Source organism: Hesperophylax consimilis, chromosome 20 (genome assembly GCF_061612785.1).
Source record: "Hesperophylax consimilis isolate HC1 chromosome 20, BYU_Hcon_1.0, whole genome shotgun sequence".
Lineage (NCBI taxonomy): Eukaryota > Metazoa > Arthropoda > Insecta > Trichoptera > Limnephilidae > Hesperophylax > Hesperophylax consimilis.
This window is the reverse complement of record NC_142855.1, coordinates 7,540,352-7,567,577: the sequence shown is the minus strand read 5'-3', so window position 1 is coordinate 7,567,577 and position 27,226 is coordinate 7,540,352. Positions and strand designations below refer to the sequence as shown.

Genomic DNA, 27,226 nt, shown 5'->3' with positions numbered 1-27,226 from the left:
AATGTTTCCTCTACTTTGCTTAATGGTGTGTTTATGACTCAAATCTTGTAATGACGTCATCGGTTTGACAAAATTTCTCCTTTCAAAAGGCCGAAGTTATCAATCTAGTGAGTAGTTTTTTTTTTGCGTGAAATCACCTGTCACTGTAATTTGCAAGATCGTTCAGATTGAAATGTTACGTCTTTATCATAAGTTATCGGTAAGTTCTAATGCCGATATTTTCCTCCCGAGTATTTTGTATGGTCAAATGTAGAACAGCGCTCCGTCTGACGGTCTAACGCAACCTAACTTAACTTTTACCTGATATTCTGTCAAAAGGAATGGCGGATCGACTATAATATTATGTCACTTTAAATAGAGATACGGAGGATGACAGCATCAGATTCTGCCAACCTTTATCAATTATCTTTACTTTCAGTTCTATTCCGTCAAAATTATTTATTTTTTTCCAAATATTTACTAAACAAACTCTTATGTTTAAAGTAAACTCTTAACTCTAACGCTGTTCGTGTGTGGCTAAGATGGACATTAAAAGAATATGTACGAATTAAACGATAGCGGGCGGCAATTTGAAATTTGCATCGGATACTACATTCAACGTCACGGGCGTGACTTATATACGCTTAAACTACATGATAAACACGGGATACTGTATGAGATCTACTGCTATTAGGTTGTCCTGATTATACCTATGTGTTACTACTTTTACTATATCACTTTCTATATAATGACGCTGAAAATGTTAATATCTGAAAACAATCGTAATATAGATTTTTTCATAATTATAAAATAATTTTAGTGTTTTACGAATGAAATTTTATCTGTTAGCTTTTTATAGTGTTTGTCGGGTAATAAAAACATTTTCTCAACATGCACGAGTGCATTTTGGCACTTTGATACTCAATTTACTTAAAGGTTGCACACGACCTAACGTGACGCGTAGCAGTTCAGAACTAAAGCTACAAAATTGTAAGCAAAACAGTTACGCTTTTATTTTACCACTTTGAGATTTCTACAGCGCGACTATGTGTTTGCATACGCCTCATTGTTCTTACAGAATATATCAACCGAAATAAAATATCCAAATCTCTTCCAAAGAAGACTTTCGTTCTTAATATATAACGTTTTGTATCTGGCAGTTTCAGTTATATTTTTGGGTTAGAACCAATTCCACAATCCTATCAAAGTCTTGTAATGGATCCACTGAATCCAGAGAGTTTTTCCATCAAGAAGGAACCAGGGACACAGGAAGAAGGCGGTTCTGAAATTCCGTATGTGGATATGGATTTTGACTTTTTACATGTAAAGAAGGAATGCTTACAGCATGCGGAGAGAACTCGGAAAACCTGTAAGTTGCAATGCTTATGTCATAAACTGTTGTGTGTAAAATTTCGATCTAGTAATCCATGTCAGTATTGAGTTGCCCAGGCAGGCCATAATTTCTGGTAACAACATCTTCTTTTGCCGTTCTTTGGTATTTACATTAAACACGATATTTACAGGAAACTGCCAAACTACAGAAAACTTCTCACGTACCTTTTTTTAAACTTCAAAATAACACATCTGCCCTGATGATGGACACTGCAATGCTGTCCGAAACGTTGGCTAAAGAAGGAGTTAGCGCAACACGGCATAACACCCCAAAAACAAATAACAAAAATACTTTTGGCCGTGAAAATCTTAAATCATATCTCACGTACCTTATTTGGGATGTTGTATAAGTTACATTATGGTGCGTTAACACGTAATATTGATTCAAACATTTTTTCTTCAACAATAAAAAAACTCTGTATAGAATGTGCGCAAGAGTAATTAGTATTCCCTTCTTGAAGCGGACATCTGCGGTCCTCTTATTTTCTAAATTAACCTTGAAAGCCTGTTATCCGTATTATTGTTTTAAAATGTTAACAATAAAATGGTAAGATTTATAGTACATTTTTAAAATAAAAGTTTTTATGGTAAAAATAAGTTTTGTTTTAGTACTTTCTAGGAGATGGATGACTTTAATTGTATATGATATTAACAATGCACTTCTTCTGGACTTATCAATTGAGTATTGTTGATTGGTTTTTAGGTGGCATTAAAGTGGAGGCTGTTAGCTTCAAGGTAGAATCAGGACATCGAGAAGAAGATGGAGGGGGAATTGCTTGTATGGAAATTAACATAGACCTACCGGATGTTAAAAAGGAATTTCTAAAACGATTTCAAAGAAAAAAACAGACAACAGGTAAATAATTATTCGTGCTTTTTATTTTTTCACATTTTATGAATTAATGATGCTTTTACTTATGGCTTGTTCATAAAATTTTTCAGACTCATTGACTGATCAAAAGAAACTTCCTGTGGAAAAATCATTCTCTTTTTCCCATTGTAAGTACTCCTGCAAGTCAAAGTCAAAGTCAAAGTTAGAACTTCACTTGCGGACTCACACTGGAAAAAAACCTTTTTCATGTTCAGACTGCAAATCTTCATTTTCTCAAAAAGGAGATTTGACGAGACACATGCTGACTCACAGTGGAGAAAAACCTTTTTCGTGTACTGTTTGCACTTATTCATTTTCTCGAAAGGGACATTTGACGAGACACATGCTGACTCACACTGGAAAAAAACCTTTTTCATGTTCAGACTGCAAATCTTCATTTTCTCAAAATGGAGATTTGACGAGACACATGCTGACTCACAGTGGAGAAAAACCTTTTTCGTGTACTGTTTGCACTTATTCGTGTTCTCGAAAGGGAGATTTGACGAATCACATGCTCACTCACAGTGGAGAAAAACCTTTTTCATGTTCCGCTTGCACTTATTCATGTTCTCTAAAGAAATATTTGACGAGTCACATGCTTATTCATAGTGGAGAAAAACCTTTTTCATGTTCTATTTGCACATATTCTTCTTCTCGAAAAGGATATTTGACGACACACATGCTGACTCACAGTTGAGAAAAACGTTTTTCGTGTTCTGCAAATTTTTATGTTCCCGAATGGAAGTTTGACGAGACACATGCTGACTCACAGTGGAGAAAAACCCTTTTCATAATCCGATTGAAGATATTTATGTCCTCAAAGGAGGGTTTTGTAGAAACACATGGTGACCCACAGTGGAGGAAAACCTTTTTCTTGTTCCGTTTTTAAAGAATTCATCTGCAAATAAGTATACCTTAATATGACACACGGACTTCTTTACAAAATAGGCTTGCTCGGAACTTGCGATAATGTAACTGGGATTTAGCGCACAAAAGAGATTCTCCAGTATTCATAATTTATATTATTAATAAGTGGTTAGAGTAGTCTTTGTTCCCTAGAATTATTCCTATTTTGTATCGCGTGGAAATATATTTAAATTGTTTTTTTTTAAAACTAAAATTAACTATTATTTTCAAAGTTCGTTAGTCATAATTCTATCACAATTGACAACGTTTTCATTTTGAATTGACTCTTCAAGTGTATTCTTCTTGTTTATACTATAACACCTAGTTTGACGGTGTGTATTTAAGTGTGAAATGCTCTCAGAGTAGGTACATTGACTCTTCAAGTGTATTCTTCTTGTTTATACTATAAGACCTAGTTTGACGGTGTGTATTTAAGTGTGAAATGCTCTCAGAGTAGGTACATTGACTCTTCAAGTGTATTCTTCTTGTTTATACTATAAGACCTAGTTTGACGGTGTGTATTTAAGTGTGAAATGCTCTCAGAGTAGGTACATTTTTTTAAATGAATCATAAAACTTTAAAAAATTTTGAATGAAACAAATGTAATTTAATAAATTCATAAATTCAGTTATTTAGGAGAAAAAAAGTTACAATTGTCAGTACAAAACATGTTAAAACAGAAGTACGATTGTGTCTGTCGTGTGCACTGAATTTTAAAAATAAGAAACTTTTCTGTTGTAAGTATTCCTAAATGTATGGACACATAGAATGACAATTATAGCAAGTTAGACAAATTTTTATGAAAATGATTTTCAGACGAAATGTATAAGGCGGATAAGTAAGTTTTTTAACTTTATTCTTCAAATGTTATTAAAATAAGTCTTAGATTATGAGTGTCAACTGTTTATATTAATAATAAGTTACAGAACCTGTGTATTTTTTTGTATTTGGTTAAAACTATTTATTGTATATAAATAAAACAAATGATTTATTCATATATAACCAACAACTAGCCTTATTAGAATCCGCATGAAATTGCAAAGCGTTGAAAAGCATTTCAACGAATTTCTTTGGAAATTTTATTTTGAAATTTCAAAAACTGTTTAGTACAGGTTATGTTAACAGGTTATGTTAGCCCAGCAAATCTGCCATATGGCTGGTTGTCTGCCTGTTCTACCTATATTTTTTATCTTAATTAATAAGTATACGGAGTCTAATTGTAATTTAATTTTTAGATAGACTTTATTATGCAATTTTATTTCTTATTCAACGAGTAAAATTTTAAAAAAATATCCTATTTCGTACGAATAATAATAATATCTGGACTGAGTCATTTAGATACTCGCTGAAGACTCCTAAAAGACAAAAATGGTCTTATGCATTTAGATTAATCCAATCCACAACTAAAACGTTTTCGGAGTTCTGTATCCTATCCCTTTATCCTGCCAACTGGCTTCTTATGAGGGCTGAAAAACCAGGAACTCCGCCACCTCCAAACCAACCGAAAGAGAGGAAATCCGAACATCATGCGGTAGGCGTTGTATTTCACGAGAAGCATTTCCATACTGCTCTTCTTAATGTTGGCCCAAAGCTCGCAAGTATTAATGTATGTACAGAGTGTAAGAAAATATTATGTTTACACGTGGGCTGCGTAACCGTGATCTTTTACTGAGCATGTTCGACTGTATGCAGAGCGCTCGTCTTACCGGTCGATTTCATCGTAATCCATCAGCTTACTGTTGGTGCTTTGTCCTAGATCAGGGTTGGGGAACCGGGGTAAATTACCCCAAATGGGGTAAAAATGTTTTTTTGGGGTAATAAGGAAATTTTTCTGGTTTGCTATTTCATAAAAGTTTTAGTATTTTTGCAAACTTAATCAATTGAGGTGTCTGCGTGAGAAGTAAGAGACGCGCTTTGTGTGTTTGCGTAAAGTTGTTTCTTGCATCGGCTACTAGAGGCGCTGCGTAAGTTGTAATGTTTAAACTTAACACTCAACGGTCATTCACGCTCGGATTGGTTTATTTATGAGCTCGGGCTTCCGACGCGCCGTTTGACTGTGCGCAAATTACTGACGAGGAACATCATTTCATCGCCGATTTCATTTTATTTGATTTCATTTGATTTGGAGACAGAACGCAGAACAGAACAAGATAGCTTATTTTTCAAAGGTAGCTTTGTTTTTGGAAGACTGTGAAAATATTATTTTTGATGACATCAATGATACAATTATATAACATCTTACCAAACTCAGACAGCGGTTCTCTGACTACTTTCCAGATCTTTATATCCATACTTTCAATTGGGTTGTAGATCCTTTTAATTGTGAAATTGCTAACATACCAGAAGAACCTCTGGGTTTGGCAGAAACAATACTTGAACTTCGATCTAATACTGAAACACGTATTCAATTTGAGAGCAAAGCCAATCTGTCGTCTTTTTGGATGTCAAAAGCTACGAAGGCTTTCAAAATTGCACATGAGGAGGCGGTTAAAAAGTTGCTGCCATTTGCAACAACCTATCTTTGTGAAAAATAATAGTGGGATGTGCGTACCTACCTCCAAATTCTGACGTTCAATGCTACAGCAATCACTGTGAAGAGGTTGAATCAATTTGCGCCCAATACCCTCATACAAAATTACTTCTAGTTGGTGATTACAACCTGCCACATTACGACTGGTGTAATATAAGTACTGACAATTATTGTTCCAATATTAAAATTCGTGAAGTTAGAGATATGGCCCTGTTCTTGGGACTAACTCAGTGTAATTGTTTTCATAATATAGGTGGCCGTACATTGGACTTGGTCTTGTCTAATGTGTCTGATATATGTGTTGTGAGAAGTACAGAAATACTATTGCCTGTCGATGTTTACCATCCGCCACTAGAAATATGTATGTCTAATCTTAAACTAATTCCCACTGTAAAAAAGATAGAAGAAACTCGCAATTTCAAAAAAGCAGACTATGTTCAAATTTATAACTTTCTTAAACAGAGTGACTGGTCATTTTTAGACACTGATGCTGATATTAATGTACAGCTTGTAAAATTTTACTCCATTGTTAATTCTGCAATCAAAAATTTTGTACCTTTGACAGTTTATAGGGAAACTGAATTTCCGAAATGGTTCTCAAAAGAACTGATTGACTTAATTTACTTCAAAAAAATATCGCACAAGAGGTTCAAACAAAGTCGCCTGGCTATCGATTATACTGCCTTTCAAAAAATGAGGGCAGAATGTAATAAGCTCTCTACTAAATGTTATAACAGTTACATGAGTGTTGTCGAAAGCTCTCTCATAGAGGACTCAAATTTCTTTTGGAAATATGTTAAATCCCAAAAAGAAAATGGAACTTATATACCTAGTACTATGTCATTCCATTGTAAACAATCACAAAATTTACAGGAAACTGTTAATCTGTTTGCTGAGTTTTTTGGTGGTGTATATGTTAGTAATAGTGTAGAAAGTAAGTACTCTTGTTCTAATTTGGTTGAAAACCTTGATATATCTGACTGTACAGTAACTATAGAGGACGTTATGTCTAAGCTGAAGAGTCTCGATTCCCGAAAATCCTCAGGACCCGATAAAGTTCCACCTAGATTCCTAGTTAATTGTATGCATTCATTGTCACATCCCATACATAAGTTATTTATGAAGTTACTCTCATCAGGTGTGTTTCCTGACCTTTGGAAGATTAGCCATTTGACGCCTATTTTCAAAAAAGGAAATAAGAGCGAAGTAACAAATTATAGGCCAATATGCATAATGTCTTCTAAACCCAAATTTTTCGAAAGCCTAGTACTAGACAAGTTGATATCTCAATTTAAACGAGTAATCTCACCAATTCAACATGGATTTATTAAAGGAAGATCAATGCTTTCCAATTTAATATTATACACTAATGAAATCGTTAATGGCTTTATCACATCATATCAAACTGACTCCATATACGACGGCCGGCATAGTCCAGTGGTAACGCATTGGACTGCCATTCCGAAGGTCGCGGGTTCGAACCCGGCGTGCGCAAATAAATTTTATTTGATAAATTTGTGTTATTTCACAATTAATTAATTAAAATAATATACAGTATATTTGCGGCACGTTCCAGAGTGGAAGATACTACCAGTATCGCCCTGGTGTAAGATCACCATTCAGAATTGAAACGTTGCTCCAAATGGCTCTAGCCGTGTTTAGTGACTACATCTGAATAGCCAGGTACTTCCCCACCTTCCTCTTTCTCTTCCCCACTTACCTTCAGCCTCACAACATCCCCCAATTGTGGATGCCATAGTCTCACTGGCTCCAGACGGGAGCAGTTGGGACTCTTGTGAGGTATTCACTATAAAAAAATATATACTGACTTCAGTAAAGCATTTGATAAAGTAAACCACAGAATCTTAATACGTAAATTAAAATTGTTGGGAGTGAGAGGGAGCATGTTTGAATGGTTTAAGAGTTATCTGTTGGGAAGGTACTTAGCGGTAAAGGTTGATTCATTCACTTCTTACAAATTTGCGGCATCAAGTGGAGTACCGCAGGGATCTCATCTGGGCCCAATATTATTTTGTTTGTTCATCAATGACATAGTAAATATTTTTAGCAAAGTCAAAGTTCTGTTATTTGCCGATGATTTGAAGATCTACAGAATAATTAAAGATGATAATGATCGCGCTATTGTGCAGTCGAATCTGAATAAATTATTTGCTTGGTGTTCAGAAAATGATTTGCAACTAAATATTAGCAAATGCCAGATTATAAGTTTTTACAAAGAAAAAAATCCTCTTCATTTTTCTTATTTTATTAATGGCGCTAATCTTTTTCGAGTTTCACAGATTCTAGATCTCGGTATCTTATTCCACGAAAGTCTACAGTTTAACTTACACATCGATGAAACTACTAGCGATGCAATGAGAATGCTCGGTTTTATTTTGAGAGTGGGGGCAAAGTTTAAAAATGTGTTAACTTTAAAACATTTATATTGCTCATTAGTACGAAGTAAAATAGAATATAATTCAACAGAATAGTCACCGTTCTACAAAGTCCATTCTCAAGCCTTAGATAAGGTACAAAATAAATTTTTTCGGTACATCAATTTTAAAATGAATATTCCCATCGAATTTATAAATTATAATAACTTACGTACCGAAACCAGACTTCCCAAACTATCGGATAGAAGAGTTCTAGCTGATATATTATTTTTATTCAAACTTATCAAATCTCTCATTGACAGCCCTGAATTGTTGGAATTAATTTATATGAATGTACCTGCCAGACAAACTCGAAGCATAGACACTTTTAAATGTAACAATAACCTCAATACTAACTACTCTTTGTACTCACCAATTCCAAGAATTCATCACCTTGCAAACAAATATTGTAAACTTATCGACACATTTGGTGTTAATAACTTTGAGAGTTTCAAAAGGCAACTAATTTTAGACCTATTTGCTAGTTATTAACTTGTAATATTTATTAGCTTTAAAAAAAGGTCTTGCCTCATACTTTGATTTACTTTACCATATTATTTTCTAATTACCTTATGAGTAAATTATATTTAGCTATTTTATCCATGTACATGTTACACTTATATGCATATACTGTCAACTTACTATGTAAAAGCCCGATAGGGCAACGTTAATAAATAATAAATAAATAAATGGACTGGTGTTAAGCCTTCTCGCTCAAGAATGCCTCGCCGCAATATTTTGTTGTACCCACCTGGTAACGTTTTAACAGAAACCTGACATGTGACAGTTGGTTCACATCTTTACACACAGCCAAGAAGTTACAGGAAAAATTTACTTATTACATTAGTTGGAACTGTTAATAAGAATAAACGAGAAATTCCTCCTGTTTTCTTGGACACTAAAAATCGAGAGAGATGCACATCAATATTTGCTTAGGACGGACCTCTCACACTTTTGTCGTATTGTCCTCTGAATTCAGATAGGTAAGAAGAAAGTTGTAATCATGCTGTCCACCATGCATGACAGCCCAGACAAGGATAATGAAGTGTACCTTCCGGAAATAATACATTTCTATAATAAAACCAAATGCGGGGTGGATGTGTTCGACCAACTTTCTAAGAAGTACTCAACGTCCAGGAAGATCAAAAGGTGGCGCATGTGTCTCTTCTACGGGTTGCTAAATGCCGTTGGTGTCAACTCTTGGGTCCTATTCGAGCTGTCAACTAACATCGATAAAGAGAAAATAACCAAGCTGCGTGAATTTCTTAAGAGTTTGTGAATGGCATCCATAAAGCCTCATATGAGAGCAAAATTATAATGGCCAAGTTTACCCCGGGATATCAGAGAAACTATACGTGCAGTCTTCGCTGCTGCTTTTGTCCGCGCACAAAGGACAGAAAATCTCGATCTGTAACACTTGTCGCCGCCATATTAGTGTTGACCATCAATACAAAATCTGTCCTTCATGTGACGACAAAAATGTCTATTAGTTTTTATTAATAAATTTTATTGTCTTTTCTTATTACTTTGCCATAATAAAAATAATATTTAAAAAATATCAAATACTTTAATTTTATTATTTTTTTTCTGCGCGGGGTACTTCAGTACCCCGTGGTAGGAATAATTACATTCCCAGAGTGGTAGGGTTTAAGAGTTAACCTAAATATTCGATCCTTATCAAAACATTGGGATACGTTCTTCCTTATTGTTTCTAGTTCGTTGCGAAATATAAGGATGCTTTCTTCCTTATTGTTTTTAGTTCCGTACAAAATATTGGGATACTTTCCTCCTTATTGTTTCTAGTTCCTCGCGAAATATTGGGATAGTTTCCTCCTTATTGTTTGTAGTTCCTTGCGAAATATTGGGATACTTTCCCCCTTATTGTTTCTAGTTCCTTGTGAAATATTAACATAATCACGCTATGTAAAACGTCGATAAATTAAAACAATGTAAATCTCTACAAAATATCGTGTTTTAACTCTCCTATTTTTGTCGTACGAAAAGATCGGGAGGCGGAATTATTGTGTACGTAAAGAATCATCTTACGTTCGAAAAATAAATATAGTAACAACTAAATTTGAATGCGTTTACGGAACTAATTGGCAATGTATTGACCACCAAACACAAATAAAAAATTATTTCTACATGAGCTGAAAACTATATTGGGCAATATTGACATTAAAGAATCCATTTTATTACTTGGTGATATGAACATTAAATGTACTCGAACCGATAGTAATCCAATATGAAAAGCTAATGGCTCACTTCGGAAGGGTTAAAACTATAAACGATGTGACACGAGAAGCAGTATTGTCAAACTTTATAACGGCTATATCATATTTATATAAGAGAGAGAGAGAGAGACCTTTGAAATCTGTCAAATTATCAGAACCAAACGTATTGTATGAAGAAATTAAACCAAATTTTAAAAAAATTATGAAATAAGTAGCTTCACAAAATTAAAAACTAAAAACCATCGGAATTACCAAAAAAAATGGATGAATGGCAGTGTTGGCACCTAGCATCGTGCTACCTACCTTTATATCCTTTCTAAAATTATTGTGGCCTATCTACCCAACTCCCCTCTCCTCTCTTCTCCTATGCCGATTTAGTTGAGTTAAAATATTCGTCCTGTCAACATCGTTTGATTACGGAGCCCCCTTTATCGACCGTGTCGAAAATTCAAAGCCATCGTGAGCTCGCGCGTGGTGAAATTTGTGAATTGTTGTGAACCAGCGCAAAGAAGGATTGAAAACCGTGGAAGAATAGAAAGGGGTAAGTCGGCATTCCGAACCTTTTCCATTTCCTATGATTCCGCGTTGCGACGGTGCGTTTCCGTCCCCAACATTGGTCATTCGAGCCTGATAATTTATATTAATTGAAAAAATTGTGGTTAATTTAATTATTTCAAGGTTAAATTGTTCATAAAAGTTGATCTATGTGTAAAATTCGCGTCAGCCGTGCTGTTCGCGAAAATTGCCTGTAGGTAGTAAAAAATACTTAACTGGTGACAAATTTGTTAATATTTAAAATAAATTGTTGTATTCACTCGGCATTTTTGTGCAGATTAATTTCTCAAAACAATGGCTGAGAAAAAAGTACTTTTGTTGCAATCCCGACGTGAGCGAATAGTATCTCGTATTCGTATTACGCAAGAGCTCATAACGAGCACTTATGATGATAGTAAGAAAAAAGATACGTTTCTTGCTAGATGTGAAAAGTTAAAAGATTGGTTAGAAGAATTTGAATCAGTTCAAAACGAGATTGAGGAACAATTACTGTCATTAGACAAGATTACAGAAATGTCGGAACTAGGAAAAATTGCGAATAATGTTGATTCAATGTATTTCGAGATCATGCAAATGAAAAGCGTTATCACTAGTAATGATGAAAATTCAATTCCTAAAACGGCAAGTAATTCGGTGATTCGTGCACCAGTGATAAAGTTGCCTACTTTTGATAGTAACATTAAAAGTTGGTGCTCATTTCATTCATTATTTAAAAGTCTTATACATGACAGCAATGCATATACGAATGTAGAAAAATACCATTATCTTTTATCGGTAATTACAGGGCCGGCACTGGCACTTATACAATCATTGCCTCTTATCGAAGAGAATTATGACATTGCCTGGAATATTCTGGTAAATCAATACCAAAATTCTAGAATTCTTTTCACGCATTATGTTGATGAAATTCTTAATTTCAAAATATTACAAAACGAGTCTGCGTCAGGTATAGCGCGGTTACTCAGTACGTTTCAAGAGAATTGCGCCGCTATAAAAGCGATGAATATAGAAAATATCTTTGATAAATTTGTTGGTCATATTATGATACGATCGATGGATCTGACTACTAAACGTCAATTTGAATCCAAATTGCCCGGTGAAGAGATTCCAGAATTGGATTCAATTTTCGAGTTTCTGAGAAATCAAACGCGTATTTTAGAAATGTTATCTCCACATACTACAAAAGAGAAAAAAGGTTCGTTTAAAACGTTGTTATCTGCCAATAAGAATTATAATAACCTTAATTGTCCATTATGTAAAGGTGCACATTTTCTTTACAAATGTGCATCTTTTACATCTTTAAGTCCCCATCAAAGGAGGGACAAAATTAAAACTTTAAACCGTTGTTTCAATTGTTTGAAACAACACCATGTAAAAGATTGTGTATCAAAATTTACATGCCAGGTTTGTAATAAAAACCACCATTCAATGTTGCACATTGCCGCCGAACCATCGGGCGAAAATGAACTTAATAATTCAAGTGCAGCCCTGGCCGCAACAACGATTCCGAGCGTTTCTACAGTTTTGTTAGGAACTGTACAACTTGAGGTCCGAAATCAGTATAATGATTATATACCTATCCGCGCCGTCGTGGATTGTGGGAGCCAAGTCTCTCTGATTACGGAAAGATGTACTAAGCTCTTGGGTTTGTCAATTAAAAAACATCGTATTTCACTGAACGGTTTAGGAAATTCTAGTATAAATTCTTTTCATGGAAAAACAAAATGTTTTATAAAACCTCGAAATAAAAAAGGGCCTATTCTTCAATGTCAAACTGTCGTGATTACAGAAATCACTTCTAATCATCCGTCATATGATTTACCATCGAGTGGAACGTCACAATTTAAAAATTTAAAATTAGCTGATGAATCATATTACAAGTCGGGCAAAATAGACCTTTTGTTAGGAGCTGACGTATACTTGGATATATTTAATAGTGGCCATGAAATAATTCACGGCTCTCCATGTACTGTAAACAGTGTATTCGGTTACATTATAATGGGGAAGATGGAAAATTCGTCATTTCAAACGCCTTCGTCTTTATTTGTTGAAACAAATTCGTTAAGCAATACTCTTAGAAAATTTTGGGAAATTGAAGAAACACCTTCAATTGTGACGAGTAATCCGGACGACGAATTAGCCGAAACAATCTACGCTTCGAATCACTATCGAGAATGTGATGGTAGATATGTTGTACCATTATTAACAAAATCTGAAATTATGCCTTCTCAAAATTCCTTAAAACTTGCGGAATCGCGATTGAACAAACTAGAAATTCGTTTTAAAAGGGATCCCATGTTAGCAATTAATTACGGAAATTTTATACAAGAATATGAGGGTCTGGGACACATGACACGGGTACCTCGGAATTTAGATGCATTCTATTTACCTCATCATTGTGTTTTGAATCCTGACAGTAAAACTACAAAACTACGTGTGGTTTTTGATGGGTCGGCAAAAACCCAACCAAATAACTTATCTCTAAATGACTTATTATTGAACGGTCCAAAATTGCAAACTGAAATTCCACGTATGATTTTAAATTTTCGTTTTCATAAGTATGTATTTACAGCTGATATTTGTAAGATGTATAGGCAAATATTAATTATTCCATCTCAGCGTAAATTCCAAAATATTTTGTGGAGAGAATCTCAGAATGAACCGGTTATTGATTTCGAGTTACAAACTGTAACGTACGGGTTGTCTAGTTCACCATTCTTGGCCATTCGTACCCTTCGTCAGCTAGCACAAGATGAAGGATCAAAGTATCCTGATGCTGCCAAGGTTCTATGCGATGATTTTTATGTAGATGATTTGGTAACAGGGACAGAAACGATTAGCACAGCCCTCAGACTAAAACAAGATATCATTGGATTGTTAAATCTTGGGAAATTAGAACTTAGTAAATGGCAATCTAATACACCGTCACTTTTGGATCACGTTTCGCAGGAGCACCAGCAAGATGGTCATTCTTTTGATAACGCCGGAACTGATCAAATTGTTAAAATATTAGGCATTCAGTGGAGTCCAACGACTGATAATTTTACCTACAAGGTCGATCTACCTTCTAATAAGATATGCACAAAAAGAACAATTTTATCAACGGTAGCTCGTTTATTCGACCCACTGGGGATCATCACCCCAGTGACATTTTTCGCAAAATGTCTATTACAGGAACTATGGAAGTTAGGTGTCGATTGGGACGATCGTGATGTTCCACCACATATTCATAATACGTGGAGTAAATTTGTAAGTCAACTTTCATTACTTCGAACATTGAATATTCCTAGATATTACAACACGGTGATGACAAGTCGTCTTTTCCTCGTAGGGTTCTGTGACGCTTCACAATTGGGTTATTCTGCAGTGGTATATTTATTAGAGCGTAATAGCAATACCACTCACATCTTAATGGGAAAATCGAAGGTTGCTCCTTTGAAAACCCTGTCAATTCCACGACTAGAATTATGTGGGGCCGTTCTTCTCACGAAACTTGTAAAGTATATTATGTCATCTGTAAAGTTTGCCGAACAAATAGAAAACGTTTTTCTATTTACAGATTCGACTATTGTACTAGCGTGGCTAAAAACGCCGCCATATTTATTGAAAACATTTGTCGCTAATAGGGTTGTACAAATACTGGAAAATACACCAAATGCTGTTTGGAAGCATGTTGTCTCGGAGGAAAATTGTGCCGATTCTGGTTCAAAAGGGCTTTTCCCAGCAGACATTATATCACACCCTTTGTGGTTTACGGGACCAAAATGGCTTCACCAACCAATAGCACTCTGGCCTTGTTCAGCTGTGTACAATCAATCTGACGGAGAAATACCAGAACTCAAAAGCAACCTTAAAACGTTTGTATCATCTCAAATAGTACCTAATTCGATTATTAGTAAATATTCTTCATTTTATAAATTGCAACGCGTCGTCGCTTGGATAATGCGTTTCGTAAATAATTGTCAGAAACGTCCTGGTATTGGAAATTCAAACTCGACTTATCTAAGTTCTCGCGAATTAAATGATTCGCTTATGAAAATCGTACGCATTGAACAGGAAACGTATTTTTCTGTTGATATACGTAATATGCGAAATGGCAGTCCATGTTCAACGCAAATTCAAAACTTGAAACCGTTTCTTGATAGCCACGGTATTATCAGGGTGGGCGGTCGACTCAAGTATTCAAATTTGTCATATGAAAGTAAATTTCCGATCTTACTTCCGAAAATCTGTCATTTAGCTTATTTAATTATAGATTATTATCATAAACTATATCTTCATGTTGGGCCACGAAGCCTTCAATTTACTATTCAGCGTAAATTTTGGATAGTGGCTGCACGGAATAAAATTCGCTCACAACTGTCGAAATGCATTGTCTGCTATAAAATGAAATCTTCGGTGCTACCTCCCCTAATGGGTGATTTACCTCCCTCTCGAGTGCAACAAAGCCGTGCTTTTTCTCGAGTTGGTGTAGATTTCGGAGGACCTTTCACTTTGAAAGATCACAAACGTAGAGGAGCAAAAACGTCAAAGGGTTATTTATGTCTATTTGTATGTATGGCGACGAAAGCAGTTCATTTAGAGATCGTGTCTGATTTATCTTCTGAAGCATTTATTGCAGCCCTTAGCCGGTTTACAGATCGTCGAGGGTTATGTTCTGAAATCATAAGCGATAACGGAACCAATTTCGTCGGTGCAAATCGGTACCTACTCGGTATAAATAAATTCTTGGCATCACAGCGTGATGTTATATCTAATCATCTAATTCAGAGCGGCATTATTTGGTCTTTTAACCCTCCAGCGAGTCCTCATTTCGGAGGCTTATTTGAGGCAGGGATAAAATCTGTAAAATACCATTTAAAACGGGTGATAGGTGAGACCGTTCTAACTTATGAAGAATTTGCGACAGTTCTCACTAGAATTGAGGCCATCCTCAACTCCCGCCCTTTGTGTTCAATGAGCTCAGACCCCGAGGATGTGAATGGACTCACCCCGGGCCACTTTTTAATCGGTGGATTCCTACTAGGTTTGCCTGAATATGACTTTCTTGACACCACGTCTAATCGTTTAAGTAGGTGGCAACATCTCCAAAAGATGTCGCAACATTTCTGGAAACGTTGGCATTTAGAATATTTAAATACGCTTCAACAACGATCAAAGTGGTGCAAAATAAATCCAAACATTAAATTAGGTCAATTAGTGTTAATAAAGGACGATCGTCTTCCACCGATGAAGTGGGTATTAGGACGAATTATCCACGTTCATCCCGGTAAGGATGGAATAGTTAGGGTAGCTACTGTTAAAACTCAATCTGGTTCCTTGGTTCGACCAGTGATAAAGCTTTGCCCGTTACCGGAAGAATAAAATTATTATTAGTGATAATTCTTGAGATATACATCTAAAATAGAATACGTTTTCATTTTCCAGTTTTGTTATGTTTTATTTTTATTTTATTTACCATTGGGATCTATATATTTTTTTTGTTGTTGTTTAGATGTCTATACTCTAATTCTCGTTTTGTTTCTTACTCAGATTCTAGACCAAAGGAGTTATTAGCAATTTTAAATATTTTTCAAAACCAAAATTTTTGTTGTGGTCCAGGAACCATTCTTCGAAAAGTTATACTTAATTTAGTAAAAGTTTTTTTTTTTTTATTGTTTTCTGCGAGGCATTACGGATACAACTTGAATGAACAATTTACCTATGTATATATTTAAATTTACCTTTTATTAAATTTTGTATCATAATTGTTAATTCGTTCAAATTAGGTGGGCGGAAATGTTGGCACCTAGCATCGTGCTACCTACCTTTATATCCTTTCTAAAATTATTATGGCCTATCTACCCAACTCCCCTCTCCTCTCTTCTCCTATGCCGATTTAGTTGAGTTAAAATATTCGTCCTGTCAACATCGTTTGATTACGGAGCCCCCTTTATCGACCGTGTCGAAAATTCAAAGCCATCGTGAGCTCGCGCGTGGTGAAATTTGTGAATTGTTGTGAACCAGCGCAAAGAAGGATTGAAAACCGTGGAAGAATAGAAAGGGGTAAGTCGGCATTCCGAACCTTTTCCATTTCCTATGATTCCGCGTTGCGACGGTGCGTTTCCGTCCCCAACAGGCAGCCTCATTGAAAATATACAAACACGAGATAAGATTTGGAGGAAATGGAAAACTCACCTAACAACAAAAAATATGAAACCGATTACAAGAAATACAGAAATAAATAAAATAAACTATTTATTTTTTTATTTTTATATTAACTCCACATAGGAGGCCCTGAAGAAAATAATTTCCCTCAAGGCCTATGTCATCTTTGGGGATGCTGTGTGGAGGGTCTTTTTGTGGAGAGGAAGGAGTGAACATGGGTCTTGAAGAGTCCCATGTTGTAGGAGGGAGGAAACACAGAGGCCGGCAGTTCGTTCCACAGCCGAGCTGTTGAACTTAAGAACGAATCGTAGAAGCGACCCGTTCTCATGTGACAAATGTCAACCGTGTACAAATGTTGGGCGCGCGTTTGGCGTGTATCCCGAATCCCGACTACGCACCGGTGCCGAAGGGATCAATGACGCTAGTTCCTCAGAGCATCTTCCATTGTAATACCGATAGAACAAGGACAGCATACCTACCTGACGCCTGTGCTCTAAAGATTGCAGCCCTTTTGTTAAGATTGGGGAATCTATCAAACGGACCGCCCGTTTTTGCACAGAGTCAAGGGTTTTTTTCAGGTATTTAGGGGCTCCGGACCAGAGATGGCTGCCAAATTCGACAGTAGGGCGCACTTGCGATTTGTACAGGGTCAGCAGTTGTGTATTATTAAAGTATCTGCGGGTCCTGTACAGTACGCCCAGCTTCTGGGAGGCCAACTTTACTCTGGCTTCGATGGAGCCCCCGTACCTGAGCTGGTCACTTAAAGTTATACCAAGCATATCAATGGAAGGTCTATTCGGAAGATTGCTTCCGTTGAAGGAGACTAGATTATCTTTTGGATCCCTTTTAGATGTAACAGACAGGATTTGGTCTTTGAAACATTAAATTCGACGAGATTATTTTTACCCCAGGAGGAAATACTCTCGAGATAACCGTCCATTCTCTGCTTCAAAGCCCTCCAAGCGGTTGGAGTTTGTGTGCCCTTTGGGGGCTTGTCAAACAAAAAGCTATCATGAACTGTACTGTCATCAGCGTAACAATGAATCGGTGCACTTGTCAAAAGATCATTGATGTGCAACAAAAACAAAGTCGGAGACAGAACCGATCCCTGTGGGACGCCAGCATTTATGGAGTGCGAGGAAGAGGTGAAACCGTCAGCAACCGCCTGAATCGACCTATCCCTTAAAAAGTCAGCAATCCACGTACACAGGGATGCGGGAAGTCCGTAAGAATGCAATTTGTTGACAAGTCCTCGGTGCCAGACCCGGTCAAAGGCCTTTGATATGTCTAGTGCGACCGTTTGGGTCTCACCGTGACGTTCCAGGCCCCGCCCCCAAACATGCGTCACATACGCGAGAAGATCACCGCACGAGTGGTTCCGCCGGAATCCGTATTGACGGTCGTTGATAATTTTGTTCTTCTCGAGGTATGTGAGCAGTTTGTCGTTGATCACACGTTCCATCACTTTGGACAGAACTGATGTGATCGCGATGGGGCGGTAGTTGGCCGGGTTGGAGCGGTCACCTTTCTTGGGAATAGGGTGAATGACAGCTTTTTTCCAACCAGAGGGCACAGTGCCACACTTCAGGGACATTTTGAAGAGCTTTGTCAAAACTGGAACTATTTCCGCAGCACACCTCTGCAATACCAGGGCAGGTATTCCATCAGGTCCACTAGCTTTGTTAACATCGAGCCCCCGTATGACGTGGAGTACATCCCGATGCCGGATCCTCAGCTTTTTCATATAGAAGCCGCAGTGAGGAACCGACGGCGGAACAGCACCCCCGTCGTCGAGGGTCGAGTTTTCCGCAAACATTTTCCCTAAAAGGTTTGCCTTTTCGGTGGCGGTGTTTGCTAGTGAGCCGTCAGGTCTGGTAAGAGGTGGCAAACTGGGTTTGCAAAAATTTCGACCTATTGAGCCAGCAAGCGACCAGAATGCTCTGCTGCCATGCGGGCAGGCAGCCAGCTTTTTGCTGATCTGCAGGTCGTGTTCGAATTTTGACCTATTGATGATTCTCTTGCATTCCTTTGCCGATTTGTTGTATGCTGATCTGCTTTCGGGCGTTCGAGATGTGTTGTAGGCTCGGTAAGCCGCGTTTTTTCGTCGAACTGCTTCGGAGCATTGTCGACTGAACCACGGCTTTGAGCCCACACCAGTTTCTTTAGTAGTCGATTGTATGAAGCCATCCATCGCCGAATTGATGACTTCACCAATCTCCTGGGCACATCTTGAAGGGTCCGAAGTCCGAAAACAAACAGCTGACCACGGAAAAGCATTGAAATGGGCCCGCATACCGAACCAATCTGCTGACCTATAGTGCCACACTTTTCTCCTCAGCCTCTCATTGGTTGGTCTGAGGCTAACGGGGATTGATGTCGTCACTAGGCAGTGGTCAGATGATCCCAGAGGCGCTGTGACGTCAATCTTATAACCGTGTGGCACAGTAGTTAAGAATAGGTCTAACAGATTGGAGCGGTGAGTCTGGACATCAGGAACCCTTGTAGGCTCCTGAACCAATTGCTCTAATCCGTAGCAAATGGCAAAGGATTCCGCCTGTCGGCCAGCCGAGTCCGTTGGGCCTGAGAACTTCAACCATGGTTCGTTATGAACGTTGAAGTCCCCCAGAACAACAAACTCGGCCGAAGGGTAGCGGGGCAAGAGATCATCAATAGTATCGCTCAAATGTTTGAAGAGCTCGGAAGTGTCTGATTCGCTATGGTTCGGTGAGCGGTATAGACATGCGTAGAATCTTGCCGTACTGGCAAGATTGACGCACACCCACATTACGTCGAATCTGGAGTTTTCCAGACTCAATAGTCGCACACAGTTGACGTCAGCTCGACTATAGAGGCAGACTCCTCCTTTCAGTCGGAATTTTCTTGCGAGGGTAAAGCCCGGGCAGTCCAGATAAGAGGAGTCTGGCGGCTCGGCTATCTGAGTTTCGGATAGGAAAAGAAGGTTGGGACGTTGGGACAAAAGATGGTGATGGACGGAATTTAAATTTGTGTGCAGGCCGCGAATGTTGGCAAAATTTACCAACAGTTTTGGCCCGCACCGGGGACGCCTGCTACTCGCCGCTGTAAAGATGTTAAGTTTGTGGCCATCAAAATATACCGTTACGTGGCCATCGCGACGATGGTAAAGTGTTGAGCCATGACAGCGTGGTAGCTGATGAAGGGAATTTTAGAGCCCTTTTAAAATTTCGTATAGATTCTGGCGATACTGCTTTGCAGCAGCATTTAGAATCTTCAAAATCCAACGCCACGTACATCAGCAAGACTGTACAAAATGAGTTGATAGATATTTGTGCAGAAATCATTCAGGAGAACATTTTACAGAATGTGCGGGAAGCAATTTTTTTTTCAATTTTGTTCGATGAAACAACAGATATATCACATATCTCACAGCTGAGCCTATCATTTCGATATTTTCATAATGGTATTATAAAGGAACATTTTGTGACTTTCTGTGATACTTACGATGCTCTTAGACGTGAAGAAAACAATTCAGGTGATATAGAGCCTCGATTGACAGGTGTAGCATTGGCGAAAATTGTTGAAAATCTGTGTACTAAATTTAATTTAGATTTAACTAGGTGTGTGGGTATTGGAACTGACAGCTGCTCGGTTATGGCATCAGATACGAAAGGTGCAGTGCAAGAATTGAAGAAAATAGCCATTCACGCCAAACGTTGCCCATGCAACAACCATGTACTTAATAACTCGTTGGCTAGATCATCCCAAGTAGTTTCTTGTCGCAATACTTCTGGCACAATGAGAAAAGTTGTAGCTTTTGCCAATGCATCCGCTAAGAGGCATGAAATTTTTAAAAAAGGATTCGGAGTTGCCTTGCAAGGTATCTGTGAGACACGTTGGGTAGAGAGGCATGATGGGCATCTTCAATTTCAAGGAGACAACTTGGTCAAAATTTGTAGCGCTTTGGAGAAGATTTCTACTTGGCAAGACAGTAAAACCGCTACTGATGCGCATTGCTTGCTGCAAGCATTGCGCAGTTCTGACTTTATTATATCCTCCATCTGTTTAAGTGATATATTAGGTGGGTACTTGCCTATATTATTTTGTTTCTTATTGTTTGGATAATGAACATACGTACTATACCTACTTGAATATTATATTGTTATTTTGTTAATTTGTTTGTGTTTCAACAAAATCAATTTTAACTACCATTTATATTAAGTCATAGATCCTTAATTTATTCACCCATAACTCACAAACAGTCACATACTAACTTTTTATTTTTCAGGTACTACTGTATCTTTAAGCAGAATACTGCAATCGAACTCCATTGATTTAAAAAAAGCTGCGGACGCTATTAACGATACTTTAAGTGTTCTACAAAATAAAAGTGAAAATGTGGACATAATTTACCGACAGCTTTTTGAAGAGGCTAAAGAAGTAGCTGAGCAGCTAGATGTAGAAATTAAATGTCCCAGAATAGTGTCAAGACAAATACATAGGGCCAATAATCAACCTGCTCAATCTGCTGAAGAGTATTTCCGCAGATCCATATACATCCCTCTTCTGGATTCAATAATAAGTGACCTACAGGACCGTCTGTCTCCTGAAACCCTTATTTTTTTCAGCTAAGCGTTTTCATGCCAAAAATCGAATACAGTAATCAAGACATTGAAACTGTGAAACAACTAGCATCCGATTATACATTGTTATTAGATAATACTCCAGTTTCTATCATTGTAAATGAATATCGGCTGTGGATGATGAAGTGGCAGCGTAGTCAGGACATACCGCAGTCGATTTCTGACATTATTTTAAATAGCGATATTGAGATGTATCCTAATGTAAGAAAATTTTTATGTATTATGGCTACACTACCTGTTAGTGTAGCGACAGCGGAAAGATCTTTCTCTACGTTACGAAGAATCAAATCGTGGCTAAGAGCTTCAATGGTTGAAGAACGCCTAACCGGACTGGCACTTCTCCACGTTCATAAAATCGTACCAATTGAAGTAGATGAGGTGATAACGCGTTTCGGGAGAAGAAGTAAACGAAAAATTGATTTTGTTATTTAAGATGAAGCTATACGTTTTTTTTATTTTATTTTTATTTTTTATTTAGTAACTATATTACATTTTTTAAAACATTTTTATAAGAATTATATATATTTATATGATTAATTAATATAGATTTTTATAGTCCTCCTCACTAGGAGATCCTGTGCTGAGGGGGACTAGGTTTTGAATAATTTTTCAGCGACTTCTATGGTTCGACTTCATGTTTTGGGTAAGGTTTTCCAGAAACTTCTACGACGATGTTTTGAATAGGCTAGTGAGTTCTTTTTCCGGTAGTTCCTTAAGCCAAGATTTAATGTCCTTAATGTAGCGATTTTTGGTTTTAATTTGTTTGATACTAAGTGGGAGTTTGTTATATACCTTTATTGCTAAAAAATTAGAACTTTTTTGTCCAAAGGTAGAGTTACACTTTGGTATATTTTGTATCTCTGTTTCTTTGGCTCTGGTTTTATAAGTATGTGAGGTGTTTACTTCTGAATTATTTTTGAGGTGGTGTACCTGAATGTTTTTGGCATAGATTTTCTGTATACTTGGAACGTCAAAATGCTTAAAAATTTATGTTGTTGACGTCCTTATGGGGACCTCTAGTATGGTGTATGTAAATATGATAAAAATACATATACCTAGTTTTTTAAAAGTATGTATTAGTTACATTTTGTTAATATATATATATATATATATATATATATATATCCCCTCTCGCACTATGTTGATCTTGCGCGACGGTACGCCAGGTATATGTTGATCCGTTTGCATTTGTTGATCCACCTCGGATATGTTGATCCATTACCCAAGCTGGCATACATATGTAAATCCCTATAGATCAACTTGTGTCATCGAGATTTAGCTGTAAGCCACGCCCATTTTTCGGTCGCATATACATTTTACACGATTTATTTTGTTGATCTATATATTTCTGACAAACTTGACGGCTTGCATGCGTTGTAAATAGAAAACCGCAGATTTCGCGCGCGTTGTGGTACTTTTTAGATTGTGTTAGAACATCCATATTCTATGAAAATGACTTTGTACTTAAAGAGGATAGACTGCCTCACGAGTATTTATATTGAAAAACTTTCGCAAACATCAAATCCATGCTAAAAAAATCTTTTGAACGTGATTAAACAAAAATTGTAAATTTAATACATCATTTACTACGTTTCGTGACTTAGCAGGGGTGCCCGGGTTCATGGGGTGAGGTTTGTCTGGGTTATTTTATAAGAGAAATTTTGAACTTTGATTGAATAAAATTTTATTTTAATGTATCTTTTACCATCTCTCCCGACTTAAGTTTCTTGTAATGATTAAGTTGAAACAAAGCGTAATATCCATAATATGTGCCTATTAAAATTGCGGCGATTAGATTGGTGAGAATTTAATAATTTCAAATTTTAAATTAAAATTGCTATAAATTTATTTAAATTTGTTGTTTATTAAACATGGCTAAAGTCATTTCAAGCACCGATTCCAACCAACGATGTTTTAGTATATGTTCGTCAATCAACAGGAGCCATAATGTCTGTACATCAGAGCCCTCGAGAACTATTACAATTATGTGTACCGCCGCCCCGGGAACCATTTATTAGATAACCAACACCCCTACCATAGGTCACGGCCAACCTTTAGCGAGATTGTTGTTTATTTCTTATATTTTTTACATCATTTCCACACAGGAGGCCCTGAGGAAAATCGTAACCCTCAGGGCCTATGTCATCTTTGTGAATGCTGTGTTGGGGGAATTTTGAAGGAAAGGAAGGAGAGTGAGTTCTGGGAAGTAAATAGGTTTGATGGGTGGGTAGTAATCTGGGGTTCAGTGTGTTTGAGTGATATACATAAGAATCTAACTCTCCTACTGCGTTGCAAGGCGATGCGTTGAAAGAGGACTAATCGATCCGGCCCACCACGCAGTTATTAGGCAGGCGCATCCGCCGCCAAGCCCCTCACATACCTCATCCCATAAAATCGGGCACTCCTGATAAGTCACCAAACATATCAAACAACTAGGGGAGACCTATGGCAGAAGTGTGGGTTATCCAATAAATGGTTCCCGGGGCCGTGGTACACATACCCTCCTTCCAAATTGTGATAAACGTCTACTTTCAAATGTAAAACATAATTTAAAACGTACCTAAATGACGGCCTCTGTTATCGAGGGGTAAGGCTATCGACTAGCAATCCGAAGGTCGCGGGCTGAAATAAATTTTACTAAAATTAATTTGTACTATTTTACAATTAGTGTTTGGCAACCAGATCTGAATAGCCAGGTACTATCCCAACTTCCTCCTCGTCATCTCCTTCGAGGTTCACAATATCTTCAGTCTCACGACAACCCCGATTTGGGATGCCAAAGTCTCACTGGCTCCAGGGACTCTGGTGTGATATTCATATTTTTTTTTTAAAATGAAAACAGAAATAGTGTCAGTGAATAACATTCATTTAACATGACCACCCAACGAGAGGCTGATTTGTTTCACAGTTTATGGATGACACTTGCAGTGCTATACTAATACCAGCTAGAGGAGAGCGTAAAACACTTCAATATTTTTTTATTTAAATTTTGATAATTCCTCGATGATTCATATTAATTTTTCATAAAAAAATACAAATGAAATCACACCACATCCAGACAAAGAAGCCGATATGTTTTTATATACTAAAAACGTTTTTTTGGATATTCTCTGTATGAAAACTAATTTCGTTAATAAAATAATACTGTATTGTGAATTTGATCAGACCTACTCTTTGTTGTTAAGATAATGCACCTGCGGACTCAGGCCTTAAAGTAATAATACTCTAAGTCTCTAGCCGCCGGCCGGGATATAACGACACCCTGATTAGAATACATTTAATTGTTTTGTCTTTGATATCATAAATATTTTTAATAAATTAAAAACGGCTATGGAATTCCACGTTTTGCCACCGCGATACTTTTGATTACTTAACACGGCTAAATATTTCATAACGACTTATTAACGATTCCAGAATGTATTTTATTTATTACTGTTTTAAAAATTTTTCTGTTTCTTTAGACGATTTTTTTTTATAAAGTGCCTATAAACTACATTTTATTATTTATCCACTGGAGCGATTTCTGCCATATTTTAGACCGGTCGGTGGCCGAGTTGACATCGCGTTTGGGTCCCACCCAGGCATAGTGTGTTCAATTCCTGGGCTGGCTAAGTCCCCCATCACAACACAAGCAACATTTTCAGCTGACTGTGGTGTTAGTAGGAGATTTTCAAATATTGCCAGGTTATTCTTAACCCGGGAATGTTTGTATTTCTTTTCAAAAATTAGTTTATATTGTTTATGTTTTTATGTTTTCGGGGGATACCAGTACAATTGACCCAGTACTACAACTAAACGTCAGTTTTTTTTTTAAAGTTTCTGTGAATACAGCTCCCAAGTCTTGCTCAAGTGCATGTCCGTCCGTAACACTTAGTCAATGTACTTATTTGTTCGTTGTCCTCTCGTTCCTAATGTGAAGTTGCTATTTTAATTTTAATTCATAAATGAGATCCCTGAGGCGTATGTGTGATTAAACCATGTTTGATCGTGTGAGGAATGTGGAGATCCGCAAAGAGTGCAAGGCTGATGTAAGCGTAATGAGTAAGATTAAGAAAGGGACGCTTAGATGGTTTGGGCATGTAGAGCGAATGAGCGAAGATAGGAGTGTGTAAAGAGGATATATGATGCAAATGTGAATGGTAGCAGAAGTCGGGGAAGCCCGAGGAAGACATGGCACGATCAAGTGAATCAGATACTCGAGTCGGGTCATGTCAAGAGTCAGAATAATAGAAGAGTATTATGAGACCATGTATGAATGTGAATGAGGCAAGAAGTGTGTGCCAAGACCGAGTTGTTTGGCGGTCCGTCCTCTCTGTCTACCCCTGCGGAGAAACGGCGTGATCGTTAATTAGTTAGTTAGTTAAATATACACGTTGTTTGGGGGAAAGTTTTATCTCATTCATAAAAAAAAAACTTTTTTCCTTCTTTTTTATTGAGATTAAAGCAAACTATGATATAAACATAATTTTATTTTTTTATTTTATTACACTAAATAGTTACGGTTCGTGACTAGACTGATTTTCTTGATGCCAGATAGTGTATTACGTTAAACATAATTGAAATTTTGAAAAATTATTATTCAACTAATTAAAAAACTTCTTTTCCTCGTCGAAGTTATTAAAATTGGACAACTTTGGTTGAATTGGTTCAATTGGCTACATATAGAATTCATTTGGCCCACTGTAAAAAAAACTTCATATAAAATATAATCGAACAAATTGATTAAATATAATTGCATTTGTAACCACCTTGTAGCTGTTTTTTAGTTTATGATTTATTTATTTCAAAGAAAGATGCCGACTTCCGGTCATATTGTTGTATAATATTAAATATGAGATGTTTCTTTTAAGAGCATTTCATTTTATTTAGAGAACTTTAAAATATAAACATTTCCGGTAAGGGTTCCATGATAACTCAACACAGTGACAATTCAACACACCTTTAAAAAGTGATGTAAAGTCATTAGAAACGATGAATAAAAAATTTAAACCTAACCAAACCTAACCTACTTAACCCAGTTAATAATGTTTTTGTTTCATCACTTTCCATGACTTTACATAACTTTTTAAAGATGTGATGAATTATCATTTTGATGATTTATCTGGTCATCTCCGGTAAGATGTAACAATCGTTTATACAGAATATTAATATTTGAAGTTGAGTTGAGTTCTGCGATTATTAAGCTTACGAGTTTTTTTAAATTCTAAAATAATGTGATAATTGCTTATAATATAGATCATTTTGTATGTCTCTATATTCAAATTCGGAGGTATGACTTTTTTATGTGACACCTCTCACAAGAGTGCCCTTGTCTTTATACGTTAAATACATAGAAACTATGTCTCCACCCAGTTGGGCAGCGTTATGGGGCGGATTAAGATAGGGTCTGTAGGAATGAATTTATTAATGCGGGTCTTAAAGAGGCCCGGATTATATTGAGGAAGAAAAACAGATGCCGATAGCTCGTTCCACATACGAGCCGACTTACGATAAAACGAGTCGGAGAAACGACCCGTTCATATATGTATCGATAACATCAATCCGCTCGTGTCCGTCGA

The 27,226-nt window shown here is 36.9% G+C and overlaps 1 protein-coding gene across 1 annotated transcript; it reads left to right on the top strand.

The window, feature by feature from the left end:
• Positions 1–1,194: 1,194 nt before the first annotated feature.
• Positions 1,195–22,100, top strand: LOC149414004 (52 kDa repressor of the inhibitor of the protein kinase-like). Its single transcript, XM_089643975.1, is given in 5 exon segments — positions 1,195–1,348; positions 2,075–2,149; positions 20,144–21,106; positions 21,314–21,640; positions 21,643–22,100. Coding segments are annotated over 5 exon segments (1,977 nt in total).
• The last annotated feature ends 5,126 nt before the right edge of the window (positions 22,101–27,226 follow it).